Source organism: Fusarium sambucinum, chromosome II, assembly GCF_050947815.1.
Source record: "Fusarium sambucinum isolate potato_lamoka chromosome II, whole genome shotgun sequence".
Classification (NCBI taxonomy): Eukaryota; Fungi; Ascomycota; class Sordariomycetes; order Hypocreales; family Nectriaceae; genus Fusarium; species Fusarium sambucinum.
In genome coordinates, this window is record NC_139293.1 from 2,377,975 (window position 1) to 2,393,688 (window position 15,714).

The 15,714-nt window shown below is 48.0% G+C and overlaps 7 protein-coding genes across 7 annotated transcripts; 5 read left to right on the top strand and 2 right to left on the bottom strand.

Annotated features, from left to right (window-relative positions):
- Positions 1–555: 555 nt before the first annotated feature.
- Positions 556–1,236, top strand: FSST1_007575 (uncharacterized protein; the record flags this gene model as incomplete). The annotated part of the gene is made up of 1 exon (XM_083224373.1): positions 556–1,236. One exon carries the CDS (start codon positions 556–558, stop codon positions 1,234–1,236), a length of 681 nt encoding a protein of 226 aa, XP_083083536.1.
- Positions 1,237–1,646: 410 nt separating this feature from the next.
- On the bottom strand, positions 1,647–3,932 carry FSST1_007576 (Transketolase, thiamine diphosphate binding domain-containing protein; the record flags this gene model as incomplete). Its single annotated transcript, XM_083224374.1, has 3 exons — positions 1,647–2,549; positions 2,601–3,714; positions 3,766–3,932. The coding sequence occupies 3 exons, from the start codon at positions 3,930–3,932 to the stop codon at positions 1,647–1,649; spliced, it is 2,184 nt and encodes a 727-aa protein (XP_083083537.1).
- A 928-nt stretch (positions 3,933–4,860) lies between these two features.
- FSST1_007577 (uncharacterized protein) lies at positions 4,861–5,791 on the top strand (the record flags this gene model as incomplete). Its single annotated transcript, XM_083224375.1, has 2 exons — positions 4,861–5,427; positions 5,477–5,791. The coding sequence occupies 2 exons, from the start codon at positions 4,861–4,863 to the stop codon at positions 5,789–5,791; spliced, it is 882 nt and encodes a 293-aa protein (XP_083083538.1).
- A 1,729-nt stretch (positions 5,792–7,520) lies between these two features.
- FSST1_007578 (ADP-ribosylglycohydrolase-domain-containing protein) lies at positions 7,521–8,902 on the top strand (the record flags this gene model as incomplete). The annotated part of the gene is made up of 2 exons (XM_083224376.1): positions 7,521–7,774; positions 7,831–8,902. 2 exons carry the CDS (start codon positions 7,521–7,523, stop codon positions 8,900–8,902), a joined length of 1,326 nt encoding a protein of 441 aa, XP_083083539.1.
- Positions 8,903–9,075: 173 nt separating this feature from the next.
- On the bottom strand, positions 9,076–10,881 carry FSST1_007579 (general substrate transporter; the record flags this gene model as incomplete). The annotated part of the gene is made up of 6 exons (XM_083224377.1): positions 9,076–9,443; positions 9,500–9,541; positions 9,591–9,843; positions 9,896–9,922; positions 9,975–10,435; positions 10,485–10,881. 6 exons carry the CDS (start codon positions 10,879–10,881, stop codon positions 9,076–9,078), a joined length of 1,548 nt encoding a protein of 515 aa, XP_083083540.1.
- A 1,321-nt stretch (positions 10,882–12,202) lies between these two features.
- FSST1_007580 (Dak1 domain-containing protein) lies at positions 12,203–14,226 on the top strand (the record flags this gene model as incomplete). The annotated part of the gene is made up of 2 exons (XM_083224378.1): positions 12,203–12,560; positions 12,617–14,226. The coding sequence occupies 2 exons, from the start codon at positions 12,203–12,205 to the stop codon at positions 14,224–14,226; spliced, it is 1,968 nt and encodes a 655-aa protein (XP_083083541.1).
- A 375-nt stretch (positions 14,227–14,601) lies between these two features.
- FSST1_007581 (uncharacterized protein) lies at positions 14,602–15,711 on the top strand (the record flags this gene model as incomplete). The annotated part of the gene is made up of 3 exons (XM_083224379.1): positions 14,602–14,897; positions 14,952–15,285; positions 15,346–15,711. The coding sequence occupies 3 exons, from the start codon at positions 14,602–14,604 to the stop codon at positions 15,709–15,711; spliced, it is 996 nt and encodes a 331-aa protein (XP_083083542.1).
- Between the last annotated feature and the right edge of the window lie 3 nt (positions 15,712–15,714).

Below are 15,714 nucleotides of genomic sequence, written 5' to 3' on the forward strand. Positions count from 1 at the left end.
GAAATACTTTTAAAAGTTACGGCAAGTAGAAGTTATTTGGCTTATGTTACTAGAAAAGGAGTCAAACATCAAACGGTGATATTGACCCTGAAGGACAATAAGGAGAAAGCAAGTACACCAAACTGTTGTTTGAAAGAATGCAAAGTGAAAAGATAGAAAAACTTTGCGCTAAAAAGAAAATTAGTTTAGATTTGTTGAATAGCTGAGAAAGTTAAACAAATCCGCGCAAAGTGGACTGTGATTCACGTCCTCTGTGACCCTTCATCCCAACCCACCTCCGGTCTGTCGCGGCAGTGCCAGGCTTTCCATCTCGCGACTATTTAGAACATTCTTGGCCACATAATTCCTAACAATCCTCCCTTTCTTCCTCTGCAAGTCCTACCCAAACACAATAATATTTGTCCCGAGGCTTCTAGCAAACACAGCCCTCACCTGTCATCACACGCCTTAAAGTTATTGTTTCCCTTGGAATATCCGCCAAACTTCCCTCGTCGGCTGCACATACATTATTAGTCAAAGGGAACCAGATGATTTGGTCTAGAGAGGGAAAGTAAAATGGTTATCGGCAATCACGACGTGTCTTCGGATTCTGAGCTGAACGCCAATACACTGCGGACTCAAAGTTCGGTCCTTACACCCCGCCAAGAAAGTCAAGAGAATGCCCCCGAACTCGAGGATGTCCCTATTCACGACCACATAGAAGAAGAAATCGTACTCAGTGGTGACGAAGATGATCTCGTGGTTATCGACACGCAGACGGTTGATGCTGCAGAAGACCGTGACCCGGAAGAGGACTACTTTGAACACCGTGCTAAGCAGGAGCGCCCAAACCTGTCAGGCTACGATGTTCCCATCGGTCCCTTCAATTCCGAAGAGTACGAAAAGAATCTCGGAGTGGACAACCAACTATCCCTTTTCCATAAAATCCCGGGAGTACAGACCGCTCAACGAGCTCTTTCAGCGTCCACACATCTCGCGCAGAGTAGTGTTAGCAATGTGACTGGGAGCGTTGTGTACACGGCCCAACAAACTCGCCAAGCCGGGCAGTGTTTCACGGACTCGGTATTGAACGCTGGGCAGGGCGTAATGGTTCGAGTCCAGGAGTCATGGGCGACATGGCCCAGGGTGGTCAACGGCGGTATTCAGACCATCAGCCAGTTTGTAATGGAGGGTGTACAATCACTGCCACCTTCAGACATCATCATTCGTCCACAGGGAAGACAGATATATGGTTAAGAAGCTATAGGAAGATGAAATGACTTGCCGGTGTCATACGAATTGGGCGCATTATCTTGTCATTTTGAGACTTTGATCTTGGTCAATCTGTAGCGCAGATCGCGTACAGAATGAGTCGCTGTGAGCATTACTTGTGACTCGTTTGAACGATGTCCTACTGGATTATTACGAAGAAGCATTGGGGATAGTTGGAATTTTTTGGAGAATGCAACCTGGGTCTGGGCTGGCATAAATACGTTCAGGATGCCATTGGGAGGATATAAGGACGCCACAAGGAGTTGAGTGATCTCGATACTGGGATAGTATAACAAAAAAAAGCTTTTGTTCCACGCATTGCTATTATCGTGACTAAATTACCGACACTAACTCCAAAGTCCATGCTGTTCATCTACCTATCTCTCAATGATCCATCAATGTTTATGTGCCACGTTGTTAAGGTCCCTAAACTCGCCACGTAGACTCTCGATGCCCTCCTTCTTGACCTCTTCTACGAGTTTGGCGATCTGTGGAGCAATGACGGTTTCGTCAAAGCCAAAGTACTTGTATGCATCCTTTCCAGGTAGCGACTTGCCAAATGTTGACATGGAATAGCCAGCGTCGGCGTATCTCTCCCAACCATTAACGGCATAGGCTTCGATAACAACACGGGGAGCGTTAGAGCGATACTGTAGAACTTTTCGCTTATATTCAAGTGGCTGGGAGTTGAAGAGACGTTGGCAAGGGAAGGAGACGACGCGAGCTTTGATACCGAACTTGTCCTTGAGGACCTCGCGAGTCGTAACGGCGAAGACCATCTCAGCACCAACACCGATCAGGGTGACATCGGCATTCTCCTCTTCGATGAACACGTAGGCACCTTTCTGTGCACCTTCACGACTCGAGTACTGAGGGTACTGCTCGAGGTTCTGTCGGGAGAGGGAGATAATAGAAGGGGTGTCCTTTGCCTCTAGGGCGGTGATGAAGGCACCGGCAGTCTCCTCCGTGTCGCAAGGTCGGATATAAAGGATGTTGGGCATGGAGCGGTAGAGAGAAGCAAGAGCGATGGGTTGATGAGTAGGACCATCCTCGCCGGTACCAATAGAATCATGGGTGGCGATATGGATGGCCTGGAGGTTTTGGAGGGCACCCATGCGGACACCAGGCGCGGCGTAGATGTAAAACATGAAGAAGCTGGAAGTGACAGGGAGGATGGTGCCTTTACTGTAGGCGGCGAGACCGTTCGAGATGGAAGCCATTGCATGCTCACGAATTCCCCAGTGGATGTAGCGGCCGGAGTAGTCTCCATTGATGCCGCATGTGGTCTTGAGACCGGGCTGTGACTGTGTCAGCTAATGATTTCTGTTTAATCACGAGGACTTGCTTACATGTTGGAAGTCAACCTTGTCTTTCCAGATCATGTTGACAGAGGGTGACAGATCAGCTGTACCAACCATGAAGTTCTTAAGCTTGGCAGCCAGAGGGTTACAGATAATGCCAGCAGACTTTCGAGAAGGCGTGGGAGTAGTAGGCAAGGACTCCTTGGCAGGAATAATACTTCGCCAGTCTTCTGTAAAACGACCCTCGACACGCTTGATGAATTCCTGGTGAAGCTCGGGGTACTCTTTGCTGTAAGCGTCGACGAGATTCTTCCAGTCTTCGACAAGGCGATCGCCGCGGGCCTTACGGTCACGGAAGAAGCCGTAGACATCATCGGACACGACGTAATGTTTGTCAGGATCCATGCCGAAGTGCTCCTTGACAGCCTCGACACCTTCGGGGCTAAAGGCAGCACCGTGAGCCTTGGCATCGCCAGCAACCTTGCTACCAACACCGATGACGGTGTGAATGTTGATGAAAGTAGGTTTGTCAGTGCTTGCCTTGGCTTTGATGAGGGCCTTGGCGATACCCTCAACATCATAGCAACCATCCTCGACTTCAATCACTTCCCAGCCGCAAGCGCGCATCTTGGCGTTGACATCTTCAGTGTTGCAGAGATCGACGCTGCCATCGCAGGTAACCTGGTTGTTGTCGTACATGACCACCAAGCTATTGAGCTTCCAGTGACCCGCCAGCTGTATGGCTTCAAGAGCGACACCTTCTTGCAGGCATGCATCCCCTATCATGCAATAAGTCATGTTATTGACGAGTTCAAAATTAGGCTTGTTGTAGGTGGCGGCGAGATTCTTGGTAGCCATGGCAAGTCCGACAGCGTTGGCAATGCCTTGGCCAAGAGGGCCAGTAGTCACTTCGATGCCTTCATGCTCGATTTCGGGATGTCCTGGCGCCAGAGAGTCGTAGTTGGAGGAGTGGTAGGATTTGAGGTGTTCAAAGGTCATGGCCTTGTAACCAGTGAGATGAAGGAATGTGTACTGGAAGAGACATGTGTGGCCGTTGGAGAGAACGAAGCGATCGCGGTTGAAGTACTCGGGGTCGTTGGGAGAGTACTGCATGATGTATTTCCAGAGGGCGAGGCCAATGGCGGCCATTCCCATAGCACCTCTAAAGCTGGTCAGTATATGTGATACTTTTGTCAAAGGCTGCATGACTTACCCAGGGTGGCCGCCCTTGAATTGCTCACATAAATCAGCAATTAAACAACGGAATTGTCGCAAAGCAAGATCGATTGTCTTGGAGTCATCGTTCTTGATCAACTTGACAACATTGGATAGAGCTGTATGCTCATCTTGTGTCTCTGGGATAATTGCACTGGGTGCCATCTCGAGTCGATATTGCGATTGTTCTCAGACAAGGGGATGGGAGATGAACTGAGCTGCCGAGTCGACAGCTTCGCTTGAGATATAAGCATTTCTGAAAGCATCTTCTCCGCGTGATTGACCTCGCAAGGTTGATGATGTTCTGCTGCAACTCGCGAATATTCCCTACAAGGTAAGAGAAAGCGCCGTGGGGTTCTGGAGTATTGGATCCTCTCAGACTGCCATCTTGCTGTGAGGCTTTTGTATGGGGAAAGTGGAGGCAGCCAAATGTCGGCTTTTCCCCTACAGGTTAGGTTAGAGATCCATCGGAAGCGCTTAGAACTGCCATTGAGATGACACAACAGGAAGCTGATGATGGTAGGGTCACTCTGCGGGGAAAGACAAACGATGAGAGCATGGGGGACGATTAGTGCTGGTACGCTGTTAAAGCTCGAGGGTCAACTTCTGCGCACTCTTTGTATGGGTATAATTGGGAATCATGACCAAGAAAAAGAAAATCTATTTCGTTTGCGCAACGAGAAACTGGCCAAAATACGTCGACGACTAGATGGGCCAATGTGGTAATACAAGCACCCGAGCTTGTGTCTAGTAACCGCCAGATTGAGTGATTCTTTTTGTTCCCTTCTAGATAGCTCCGCAAACAATCTCCATGACATGGCAATGTGACAACCTCCGGCTACAATAACCCCTTCCATGTACTCCAATCTTGGCCTTCGAATTCAATTCCGACAAATCATCTTTCGCATACAATTTCCCTCCGAACGTTGCCATGGAGGTCTGCCAACTCACAAATGTCAGACCAACCTAGTATCTCCAGAAATGGATACTCTAAACGATCGTATAACCTGACGAGTCTTTCCAACATTTCGTTTCTCACCAGCTTCAACTCTTGTCCCTCAATTATTCGTACCTCAACACCCTCAAAATTACAATGGCTCCCGCTATCGTCTCAGACATTGAGCTCCCGGCCAATGTGCCCGAGTCCCAAGAAACACCCGCCTCAAAAGCATCAACCTACAAGCTCTTCTCCCTCGAGAATAAGACTGTCGCTATCACAGGTGGAGCGCGTGGTCTGGGTATCACTCTAGCCATTGCTGTGGTCGAAGCCGGTGGAAGCGTAGCTTGTCTAGATATTCTCGAAGAACCATCGCAAGCAGAGTGGGCACAGCTCAACAAACTCGCCACAGCCAACAAAGTTTCCGTGTCGTACCGGAAATGTGATGTTACAGAAGAGCAGTCTGTCGAGACAGCGATGAAGGACATTGTAGCTGAAGCCGACAAGTTTGGAGCGCCGTTCTGGGGGACCATTGCTTGTGCTGGTATCCAGCAACAAATCGCAGCCCTTGACTATCCTGCTGCCGACTTTGACCGAATTCTACGAGTCAATGTCACTGGTGTATTCAATACTTGCAAGTATTCTGCAAGAGTACTACGAGAAAAGAACAGTCCTGGAAGCATTGTCATTATCGGAAGCATGTCAGGCAACATTGCCAATCGAGTAAGTCAATCAAGCACCTTACAGCTCCAACAGTGCTAACAAGAATCAGGGTCTTTCTTGCACAGCATACAACTCTAGCAAAGCTGCAGTCCAGCAAATGTGTCGATCGGTCGCTCAGGAATGGGGTCAATACGGTATTCGAGTCAACACGTTGTCTCCTGGCTACATTCGAACTGCCATGACGGACCAGTTGCTCCAAGAGAACCCCGAGGTCGAGAAGACGTGGATGGCTGGTGCTCTTCTGGGACGTCTGGGTGCCCCCGAGGACTTCAAAGCGCCAGCGGTGTTTTTGCTGTCTGAGGGTGCCTCTTTTGTGACAGGGACGGATCTGCGCGTGGATGGAGGTCACTGCGCATCTGCATAGTTGAAAGGAATAGACTTTGATAATGGGAATTGGAGTTTCTATTGAGTCAATGTTCAATAAAGTGGCAAACAGACTCCAGCACACAACAAACCCTTTTCTTGGACCATAAATAAGACAAGTTGCCTACTAAACTCCTTCATTCATTGTTTTCATCCTCGACATCATGTCGGGTCCATCACACAACTTCCAGTCATCACACCGAAAATATGACCCAGCGTCAACGCAACGTTCACAGAAGGGAGGGCTAGTTTTCTTCTTCGCACCACCGGCAAGCCGTTGAATGCAATGAAAAGAAAATTGTGCATCACCTGGAGGTATTGCAATACCAGGGACACAATGAAAGTAATTAAAAATTGGACTGGGGCTACCTTATACCCACTACGTCTCTGGGAGGGGAACCTAGAAGACGCTTCACCTGCCGACACCTTGAACGTCGGGCTTCAGATCAGTCGAAGTCGAGAACTACCCCCCTTCATTTCAAGGGGAAAGGAGAAGAAGAAAAGAAGAAAAAGAGGGGGAGAAAGGCAGAGCGTTTTTATAGACATCCCGCAAGGGTGCTTTGCTCCTGACCACTGAAGCCCATGGAAATGGAACCTGGAAAGAGCATCGAGTCAAGGACAGCAGTGACGCCAGACAAAAGAAAGACTTGAATAGTGATTTAGGTAGGCGAAATACTTACACAGACAAGGAAAGGGCCCTCGAAGATGTGACACCTACCTCGACACTTTAATGTCAGAAGCTCAACAAAGATCAACATACAACCATAGAAGCATGTTCTACTACATACTGAACTCGGATACAGGATCACTAACTTTTAGATACACGCGTGAAATAAGAAGATTCAGAAAGAAGAGTAACAACACATCTCAGAAGGTAAGAGGCTCTCTGTAGCTCGAAATCCGTAGCCTCATGTTGGGCGAGACCTATTTGATTGAGGAAGGAATGAGTACTACGCTGCAACATTTCTAGTAGTACCTGTCTTCGCCAGAGCTCCTGCATCGGCTTGAATCTAACGGAAACTTCCATCGGGATTTCAATTGCGACGACATACACGAGAGACGAAGAAAGAAGGACGAGGGTCATGTCGTCCCCAAAAGTAGCATTGAGAAGCAAGACCCATGCATCGACCTTCTGGGTGTCTAACAATCTTAAGGAATCGCCATTCTAGAAGAAGGTCCTATTCGGGTGGTCTGCTCCGGAAACGTATACAAAAGCAGGAACGTAGTGACGGTCGTTATATCGCATCAACATGGAAGGACTCGAAGATAGGCAGGCAACAGCGTCTTCGGCGAAGGTTAAGCGAGCCTTGAAGACATGACAGGGTTGCCACTGTCCTCCTCCTAAGCGCCACGGTAATCGTCGCGGAGGTTATCTATACGCAGGTATATAATCGGAATGATGATTTGCTTCTTCATTACATGGACCGATTTCGAGACTTGAAAGCTGCCATAAACATTAACAGTTAGAATTGTGATCTAGGTAAGTTCTATCAAATATGCTGCCCGTCCACTGTTAAGACTAAGAGGCCTGGCGTACTGTGGCGTCTTCACTGCCACCGCCTAGCCCAGATCAAGGCACTAAACCTCGAATCAGTGGGTGCCTTGTGAGGTTGTTTCATTAATTTGGCTGCCTCAGCTGGACGTGAACGTACCTATATAATAAAACATGCATTTCCTCCCTTGATTCTTCGATATATCTCCAGTGAATCAAATTCAGCACAACTCAAGAGATGCCTTCCATATCGTTGTCAGAAAATGTACACAAGGCCTTGGAGCCCTTACACCTTCAAGACCGTATCATTGGTACCATATTTGGCTCGGCCTTAGGGGACGCAATCGGATTGTACACCGAATTTCTCTCTGCTGAGATCTCTTCAAAAGCTTACCCCGACCGCACCTTTACTCTACTCCCTGTTGAGAAAGCCACTCCCTTTCGTCGCGATCATCACAGAAATTTTCACCAACAAGGAGAATGGACAGATGAGTGAGTTAAGAAACCTCAATTTTCTATTTTCAACTACTTTTCTCACACTTTCACAGTACGGACCATGCTATCTTGATATTGCTCTCATATCTCCATGGCAATGGAAAGAAACTAGACCCTCAAGACTTTGCCTCAAGGCTCTCAGTATGGGTACGCATGGGATTGAGAGCTCTTGATACCCTGCCTCTTGGTTTGGGACGGACCGTTGGTGGTATAGTCAGGAGCAAATCCTATCTGGACGACCCTGAAGGAACAGCTCGAAAGTTTTGGGTCACGGGCAAATACAACGCTGCGCCCAACGGGAGTTTGATGAGAACGCATCCGTTGGGACTCATGTGTCTCGGGAAGTCAATCGAGGAAACCTTCCAGATCGCAGCCGATTTCTCTGTGGTTACTCATGCGGACCCAAGATGTGTGGTTTCCTGTGCGATTGGAACTGCCCTTGTCAGGGGTCTTGTACTTGGTGAGATATATCAAGAGCAACATGTTGATGACTTGATCGAAACTGGTCTTACCTGGTACACCCAGCTTCGCGAAAAGGAGCTCCAAGAGCCCGACAGACAAGACGAGCCGCTACTAGATCTTGCTGAGTTCAGACAACATGCTACAGCTCAAAAACTCGCAGAACTCAAGTTGGATGAGAGCTACAAGATTGGCTACGTCTACAAGACCTTTGGCTCTGGAATTTTGCTCCTTCGCCTTGCACTGCGTCAGCTCAAGTCATCGGGCCAACTATGTTCTCAGCTTGCTATCTTCGAAAAGCTAATCACCGACCTTACCATGGAGGGTGGAGACGCAGACACAAATGCTTGTTTTTCTGGCGCTCTTCTTGGGGCGCTGCTCGGCTACAAGACCCTTCCACCTCATTGGCGTGACGGTCTCAGACATGGTGTATGGTTAATGGAGAAGTCAGAAGGGTTATGCGACACACTGGGTGTGACCAAGGGGTCCTACGTGGGATCCAAGGACAAAGATACTGAAGAGGATGGTGGCCGGGGCTTCTTGACAGATGCTCAAATGGAGGAGAAGTGCATGAGGATGCAGGCTTGGATGGCTCAGGAGGAAACGGAATGGAAGAAGAATCAGGAAGCTGACAAGAAGAAACCAAACTGGTTCAAATGGAAGTGAGCTTCGGAATAATCGGACTGTCAATTTCCTTTGCCACGATGCCATTTAAGTAGAGCGAAATAATACCTTATACTGTCGAACGAACATATATTGAAACGTGCTTGAACTCTACAAGCTAGAAGAGACAGGTGAAACTTATCATGGAACCTATAAAAATACCCATTGAGTATGCTCTACTCACGCATATGGACTTCCGCCTCGGCCTTCTCATCATGTGACGCCTTACCCGTCTCACCATCACTCTTCTCAGAAGCCTCTCCAGGAACACCCATGCTGTGATCCCAGTGAAGAAGAACCTTTGAGCCAGTAAACAGCTTGTCGATCTGCTCGAGGGACAAGAGTCGAGTCTCTGGGTAGAAGAAGTAGATAAGAGGAACGAAGCAGGCGTTGAAAATACAGAAGTAGATGTATGTCTTCCAGCCGATGCTTGAGATAGATACGGGAGTGATTTCGACAACGAGGAAGGTGAAGATCCAGTTGGAAGCGGTGGCGAGGGCGGCGGCACGAGTGCGGATAGCCAAGGGGGCGTATTCGGCAGGCACTGAGATGGTGTTAGTCTCTTTCGCGGCTTCATATGCATGAGTTGTTGTAACTTACACAACCAGGGAATGGCAAGTAATCCCACAGCAAAGAAGAAGTCTACAAATTCGTTAGTTCTGTAGCTGTCTCTTGCTTGGAGCAAACTCACTAAATAGGAATAGCATGACAATGGCGACGATTCCAGGACCTGGCTGTCCAGTCGACACAGTTCCTGCTAGAACAGCCATGCAGACTGCCTGGCCCGCTGCGGCGAACATCATCAGCTTTCGGCGACCCAGGCGGTCAATGATCCAAATTGGGATGAGTGAAGAGAAGAAGTAAGCAACGCCGTTGAAGCCAGCTAACAGCAGACTAAGGTTGTGCGAGATGCCGACGGACTCCTGGAAGATGACAGGGGCGTACTGGAGTTGTCAGTTGGCTTCATGTTGACCGTCACTGGAAGAAGATACTTACATATGTGATCAAGTTGATACCAGAGAGCTGTAAAGAATAGTTAGTCATGTCGTCCTAAAAGGCTTGTCTAGTGACTCACCTGCTGCATAAACTGTCCACCGATACCGAGCATCGTTCTGTACAGGAATTTCTGCTCTCCGTTCTTCCACATAGCCTTGAAGCTACTGGTTTGGGCCGCATCTCGCTCTTCGTTGATGGCATGTTGGATTTCCGCGATAGCGCGACTGACGGATTCATCGTCCTTTGAGATGGACTTGGCGTTCTTTCGTACAGACCAAAGAACCTCGCGGGCTTCCTCGTGGCGGTCGTGGTTGATGAGCCAACGAGGAGACTCGGGCAAGAGAAGAATACCGATAAAGGTCAGGATGGCGAAGAAGATCTGGAAGGCTAGAGGGAATCGGAATTGGGCATCATTATTGACAAAGGACATGCCATAGTCGACCCAGTAGCTCAACATGACTCCAAAGATGTTAATCGCGAGTTCAATGGCAAGACCCTTTCCACGGTTATTGGCCTTCATCAGTTCAGAATGCCATACAGCTGTGGGACATTAGATAAGGGCTTTGTTGACGGAATTGAACTAACTCACGAATGGTACTGGTATTCATGCCATTTCCCAAGCCCGCTACAATGCGCCCAACAATCATTTGAGGAATACCAAAAGCAGAGGCTTGGAGAGCAGCTCCAACGCTGAGAACGACACAACCCATCAGTATACACCTGCGTCTTCCAAAGTATTCACCGAACGCAAGACAGAAAATGGCACCGAAGAAACAGCCAATCTCGTAGATGGCCACTACGGTGCCCTGCAGAGATGAACTTCCGTTCCCACCTTCGGTCGTGTTAATCTCAGGAAAGGTGTTAGTGAAGGCTGTGCCTGTCAAGAGACCTGACATGACACCTTGGTCGTAACCAAAGAGGAGGAAGCCTGAGCCAGCAGTCGCTGTGATGGCCCAGTCCAGGGGCTTTCCGACGAGGATGGTCATAGTGGGCGACCGGGGACAAAAGAAGGTAGAAGTGAAGAGTGTATGTAATTGAAGCTATCCAGCAGCTGTGGCTTTTGCTGATGCTATCCGATACAGAACAACACCATTCGAACAAAAAAGATGGGGCGAATTCATGTTGATATATATACCGCGATCAACATTTTGTACTGTACCATCGCAATAAAGAAATAGAATCCGTTGGATTGAATCGCGTAAAGCAAGGTTAGTTCCAAGGTCTTGGTGCGGTTTTCCCCGTGGGGAGTCAGGTCACTGTAACATTCAGCATTGTCTGGGGTTCTATTTGGCGGATTAACATAGAAGGCATTTGCAAGCGCCGTAGGGAAGACTACTAAGACTTGGAGTATAAAATAAATAACCTAAAGGCTCTATATTAATAGTATAAACTGGCTTGTTAATTTTGTCTGTTGTAACAGACCAACTTTTCCAATAGCGTAGAATCTTGAGGGGTAAGGTCCACGGTTCGGCGAATTTAGGCAGCCGAATTCAGGGATGGGGAGCGTCTAATTGCCTTGTTTTTCTCTCCAAAAGGTGGATTCTAGCCGTATTGTTACCTATAAAGGGAGCATCCTGAGGGGTTTTATCTGTAACAACGGCAATACACGGCAACTGAGTTTTGAGAATTGTTTTGTTCATGATGAAAATATTCTTGTTTACCTAGACATACAAACAGTTCATACAAACAGCTTCCATAGTGATCAAGTCAAGAATTAAATCGAAATAGACAAAGAGAGGTGACAAGACACTTCAACTCAAGCAACCACTTCATCGGCTAAGTCAGGTACATTCTGGTTCTAGTCTTTTGTTAAGTCCGCTTGCAATTACCAAACTGAAATGCATTGTTCCTATCCCCACATTCTGACGGCAATCCCACCGGGATCGAGAGACGACACTAACATGTATCCAGCAACTCCGCAGCAAAGTATCTGCAATGAAACAATTTTGGATGATCCCTATAAGTGTTGTTATACTTTGGGCAAGTCTAAGCTGAGGTGGACTAACCCTATTCGAGATATGCTTGGAGATGGCATTAGGTAGTAATTATCAGTTGCAGAATCACAGAGACGAAATTACCATGCCAGGTTATTCTGTTTCGACTAGAGATTCAGTTGTTTATTCCTGTACCCTTATGTCATCAGGCAGGCATCAAGTCTGGTTGCAACTGCCGTTATCCTCTAGAATTAGGACATATTTTTCCTGATCCATACCTTCTTCCCCATCCCCACTCCTTACCGCCAATACTTCACATCATCATCCCAATAACTCACCCGTTCTTATTGCCAACGCCGGCTACAATTAACTTATGGAACGTCCCTCTCCAGCCGAGCCTGCCAAGCACAAGCGCACGCGATCAGGATGTCTCAATTGCAGACGCAAGAAGCGCAAATGCGACGAAGCTCGACCCTCCTGCGGTACATGTCGCCGTCGCAACGAACCCTGCGAATGGGGTCTCAAGATTGCCTTCCGGGCTGAACATGCCCGGTGCTTGAATGCACGTCATCCTTCGATGCGCAAGATGGCCCGGAGAAAACCGCCCCAGGAGTTCGAGATCTTAGATGTCACAGATGAAGTTATCCGTGATTACAATGGAGCTGAGACCGATGAAGGGGAGGAAGATCGTAGCAATTTTACTAGCAATTACCCAAAGAGTCGCACACATGGTAAGCTGATGTTCTGAGAGAACCAACGGTTTGTATTGATTCCCTCGACATCATAGGTCGGTCGAGTCTTGCCGTCACCGAGAGACCATCAGATACCAGCTCCAGCACGGTAGACGGCTATGTGTCTATCCAAAGACCTCCTGTGATTGATATCTCGTCACCTACATCGCAGCGACGAACAGATAACGCTGTTGCCGACCTGCTTTATTTTAGCCAGAACAGCCAATCTCACCCCTCCGTCGAGATTGACCCTGCTATTCACGTGTCTATGGACACAGTTCCGATTGACATAATTACAGAATATCCGTACATCGATCAATTGCAACCATTTACGCCAGAGGGGGTATCAGAAGATGGCATCTTTCTGCCAGGCTCTGCATATCATGAATTGCACTCGACATTGCGGAACCATCTTATTCAGGAGACGCGGTCAATTGCGCCCACAAGATCGGCCACACCAAATGTTGAAGTGGAAGCTGAACCCGAAGGTGCTGCGTTAGACGACACAGAGCTTACGCTTCCCATAAATGACTTTCAGTCTTCCCAGACGCCGCTCTTGTCGCAACAGGAAGAGTGCGCCCTCTGGAAGAACTACTTTGACGAAATCGCCCCATGGCTAGACAAATTCGACAGGGACCGGCACTTCCAGCAGATTATCCCTACCATGACCAAGGATAATGACCATCTACGATACTCAATGCTGGCTCTCTCTGCACGACAACTCGAGCTCAAGCATACCCTTGCGACCAGTCGTAGCCTTGCCCTATATCAAGAAACAATACATCTGCTGCTCCCACACCTACCAACACGTGGAACAGCCGTCATTGCTACATGCGTTATACTTTGTGTGCTGGAGATGCTAAGTTGTTCCCCTAAAGCGTGGCAACGACATCTAGATGGCTGCGCAAGTCTCATGGAAGCCGTGGGCATCAGCGGTTTCGTCGGAGGCACAGAGCAAGCATTGTTCTGGTGCTTTGCGCGTATGGATATCTGCGGCGGCCTGATCTCATCAGTCAAAACCCTCATACCCATCAATCACTGGGCGTCAAAAACCTCCTCAATAGAGAATGATGTCGAGCTATTTAAGAATGCTTCGAACTTCGAGGAATGGGCCAACTATGCAGTATATCTGACAGCCCAAGTGCTTGATCTGTTAGCACCTTCTCCATCAGAACCGACTCGAAACGAAGTCAAATTCCGTACCAAGTGGCTCAAATTATGGAAGTACATCTGCGAGTGGTATCAAGAACGACCAGCACCTCTATATCCTATCATGACGATCCCATCGAACGAAACCTCGCCCTTTCCGACCATACTGTACTCAAATCCTGCGGCTATGTCCGGAAACCAAATGCACCACACTGCATCGATTCTCATGCTTCAGAACCAGCCAGCTATGATACGGCTAGGCCATTCTTCGAAACCTAGAAGTATCCTGTGGCATGCAAGGCAGGTCTGCGGTATAAGTATGTCGAATGAACATCATGGGGCATGGACGAACAGTGTTCAGCCACTATGGGTTGCTGGACGGTGTATGAGCCATCCAAGCGAGCACAAGGCGATATTGGACATGCTGGATCGAATCGAGAGGGAGAGTGGATGGAAAACCAAGTGGAGAGCTGATGATTTGAAAGAGTTTTACAAGTGCTCTTTGTCAACTATATGACACGGGATTTAAAACAGGATACCAACTGGCGAAGAATTTTATACTGCATGAATTTTAGCTTCCAATCTAGTTTCTGTAGCTGCCCGTTTACAGTGATGCCTTTTGAGATTACCAAAGTAATCTCTTGTTCCTGTCTTATGTGTGTTTGCTTTGTTGCCTGAATACTGTCGTTTGGATATTCTTCATTGCTGCGTTGGGGCTCACGTGAGAAAATATGAGACAGCGGAACCTGGAATTCCCCAAAAGAATATCCGTATCACGCTTTCTCGACTACCATCCCAACAGTTTGGGTAACCACAAATTGGTCGCATGATATCGAACAACGAGCATAACTCTCAAGTCGGTTTTTTATTTATCCTAAGCATTTCTGTTGCAATGAAAGAGCCAAAATCTATCCATGACATCATCCGCCAGCATCCAAGGGAGCGACTTCTCGTCCAGCCTCTGGAATGGATACAGATGCACTTGGAGCTGCTCAAGTGCTCCTTCATAGATGAGTCTACAGATAAAATATCAGAAACTTCGGAGACAAGTGCATCTGAAGCATCAGGGAGTAAGAAGACCGTCGATCGTGATGCAAGGACAGCTGAGCGCTTAGCAACTTCGGAAATGAAAACTGCAGCCATCAAGAAACTGATTTCTGAAGATGGTGGGCCTCTACGGTTCCAGAGGTATGATCTTAGAACTATTTGATTACCGCCGGCGTTCTTACAGTCGTTCCATAGACCCTTTGGTTACTTCTGCTTCGGCAAGAAGCATGAGTATCGTCTGCATGGCGCAGTCTTTTCAATGCGTTCATCTGGCAGCCTAGCACCAGTCTTTGCTTTCCTTCAAAAAGGAATGATCCGGATCCAACGAGAAGGCGTTTTTCAACCTCCTAGGCCAAGACGGTCTAATCCTCCGGCAGAGATGTTGCGCAAGATGCGCTTGAAGCTACTCGAACCAGAAGATCAGTGGCGTGATCCATACATCCTCGCTGTACTCATAGGTATTGCACAATCACAGGCCGAAGACAAAAGCTCTCCTCAAACTAGGTTTCGTCAAAATCACGTTTTCAAGGTACATGCTCTTCGTTGTCGGGTGCGGTTAAGGTCAAGAACTAACTCTACTTTGCTATAGACTTGTGCTGTGTATGTCGACGAAGAGAACTCGGAGTTCATGTACTTCTACAATGGACAAATCCCCCTTGCTTTCTTGAGCAAATTTGAGTATCCACACACGCTCCACAAGCCAACGGGTGCCATGTCCTCAGAGCTTTCTATCCGGATGAAGAAGCTCGCCTTCAAGCCGTACTCGACTTTGAAATCGAGACTTCTCGCTGAGATTCAAGATTGCTACAAGGATGACAACAACGAACAAAACGACAAGCAAGGATCCACCGAAAAGGGGACAACAGTGCATGACAGCGGAGCCAAGTCGCAGCAGAGTCACGCTGAAAAACAAGTTGGTGCCCCTTGTCGGCGCGATAACCTAGAAATCAGGTAACTA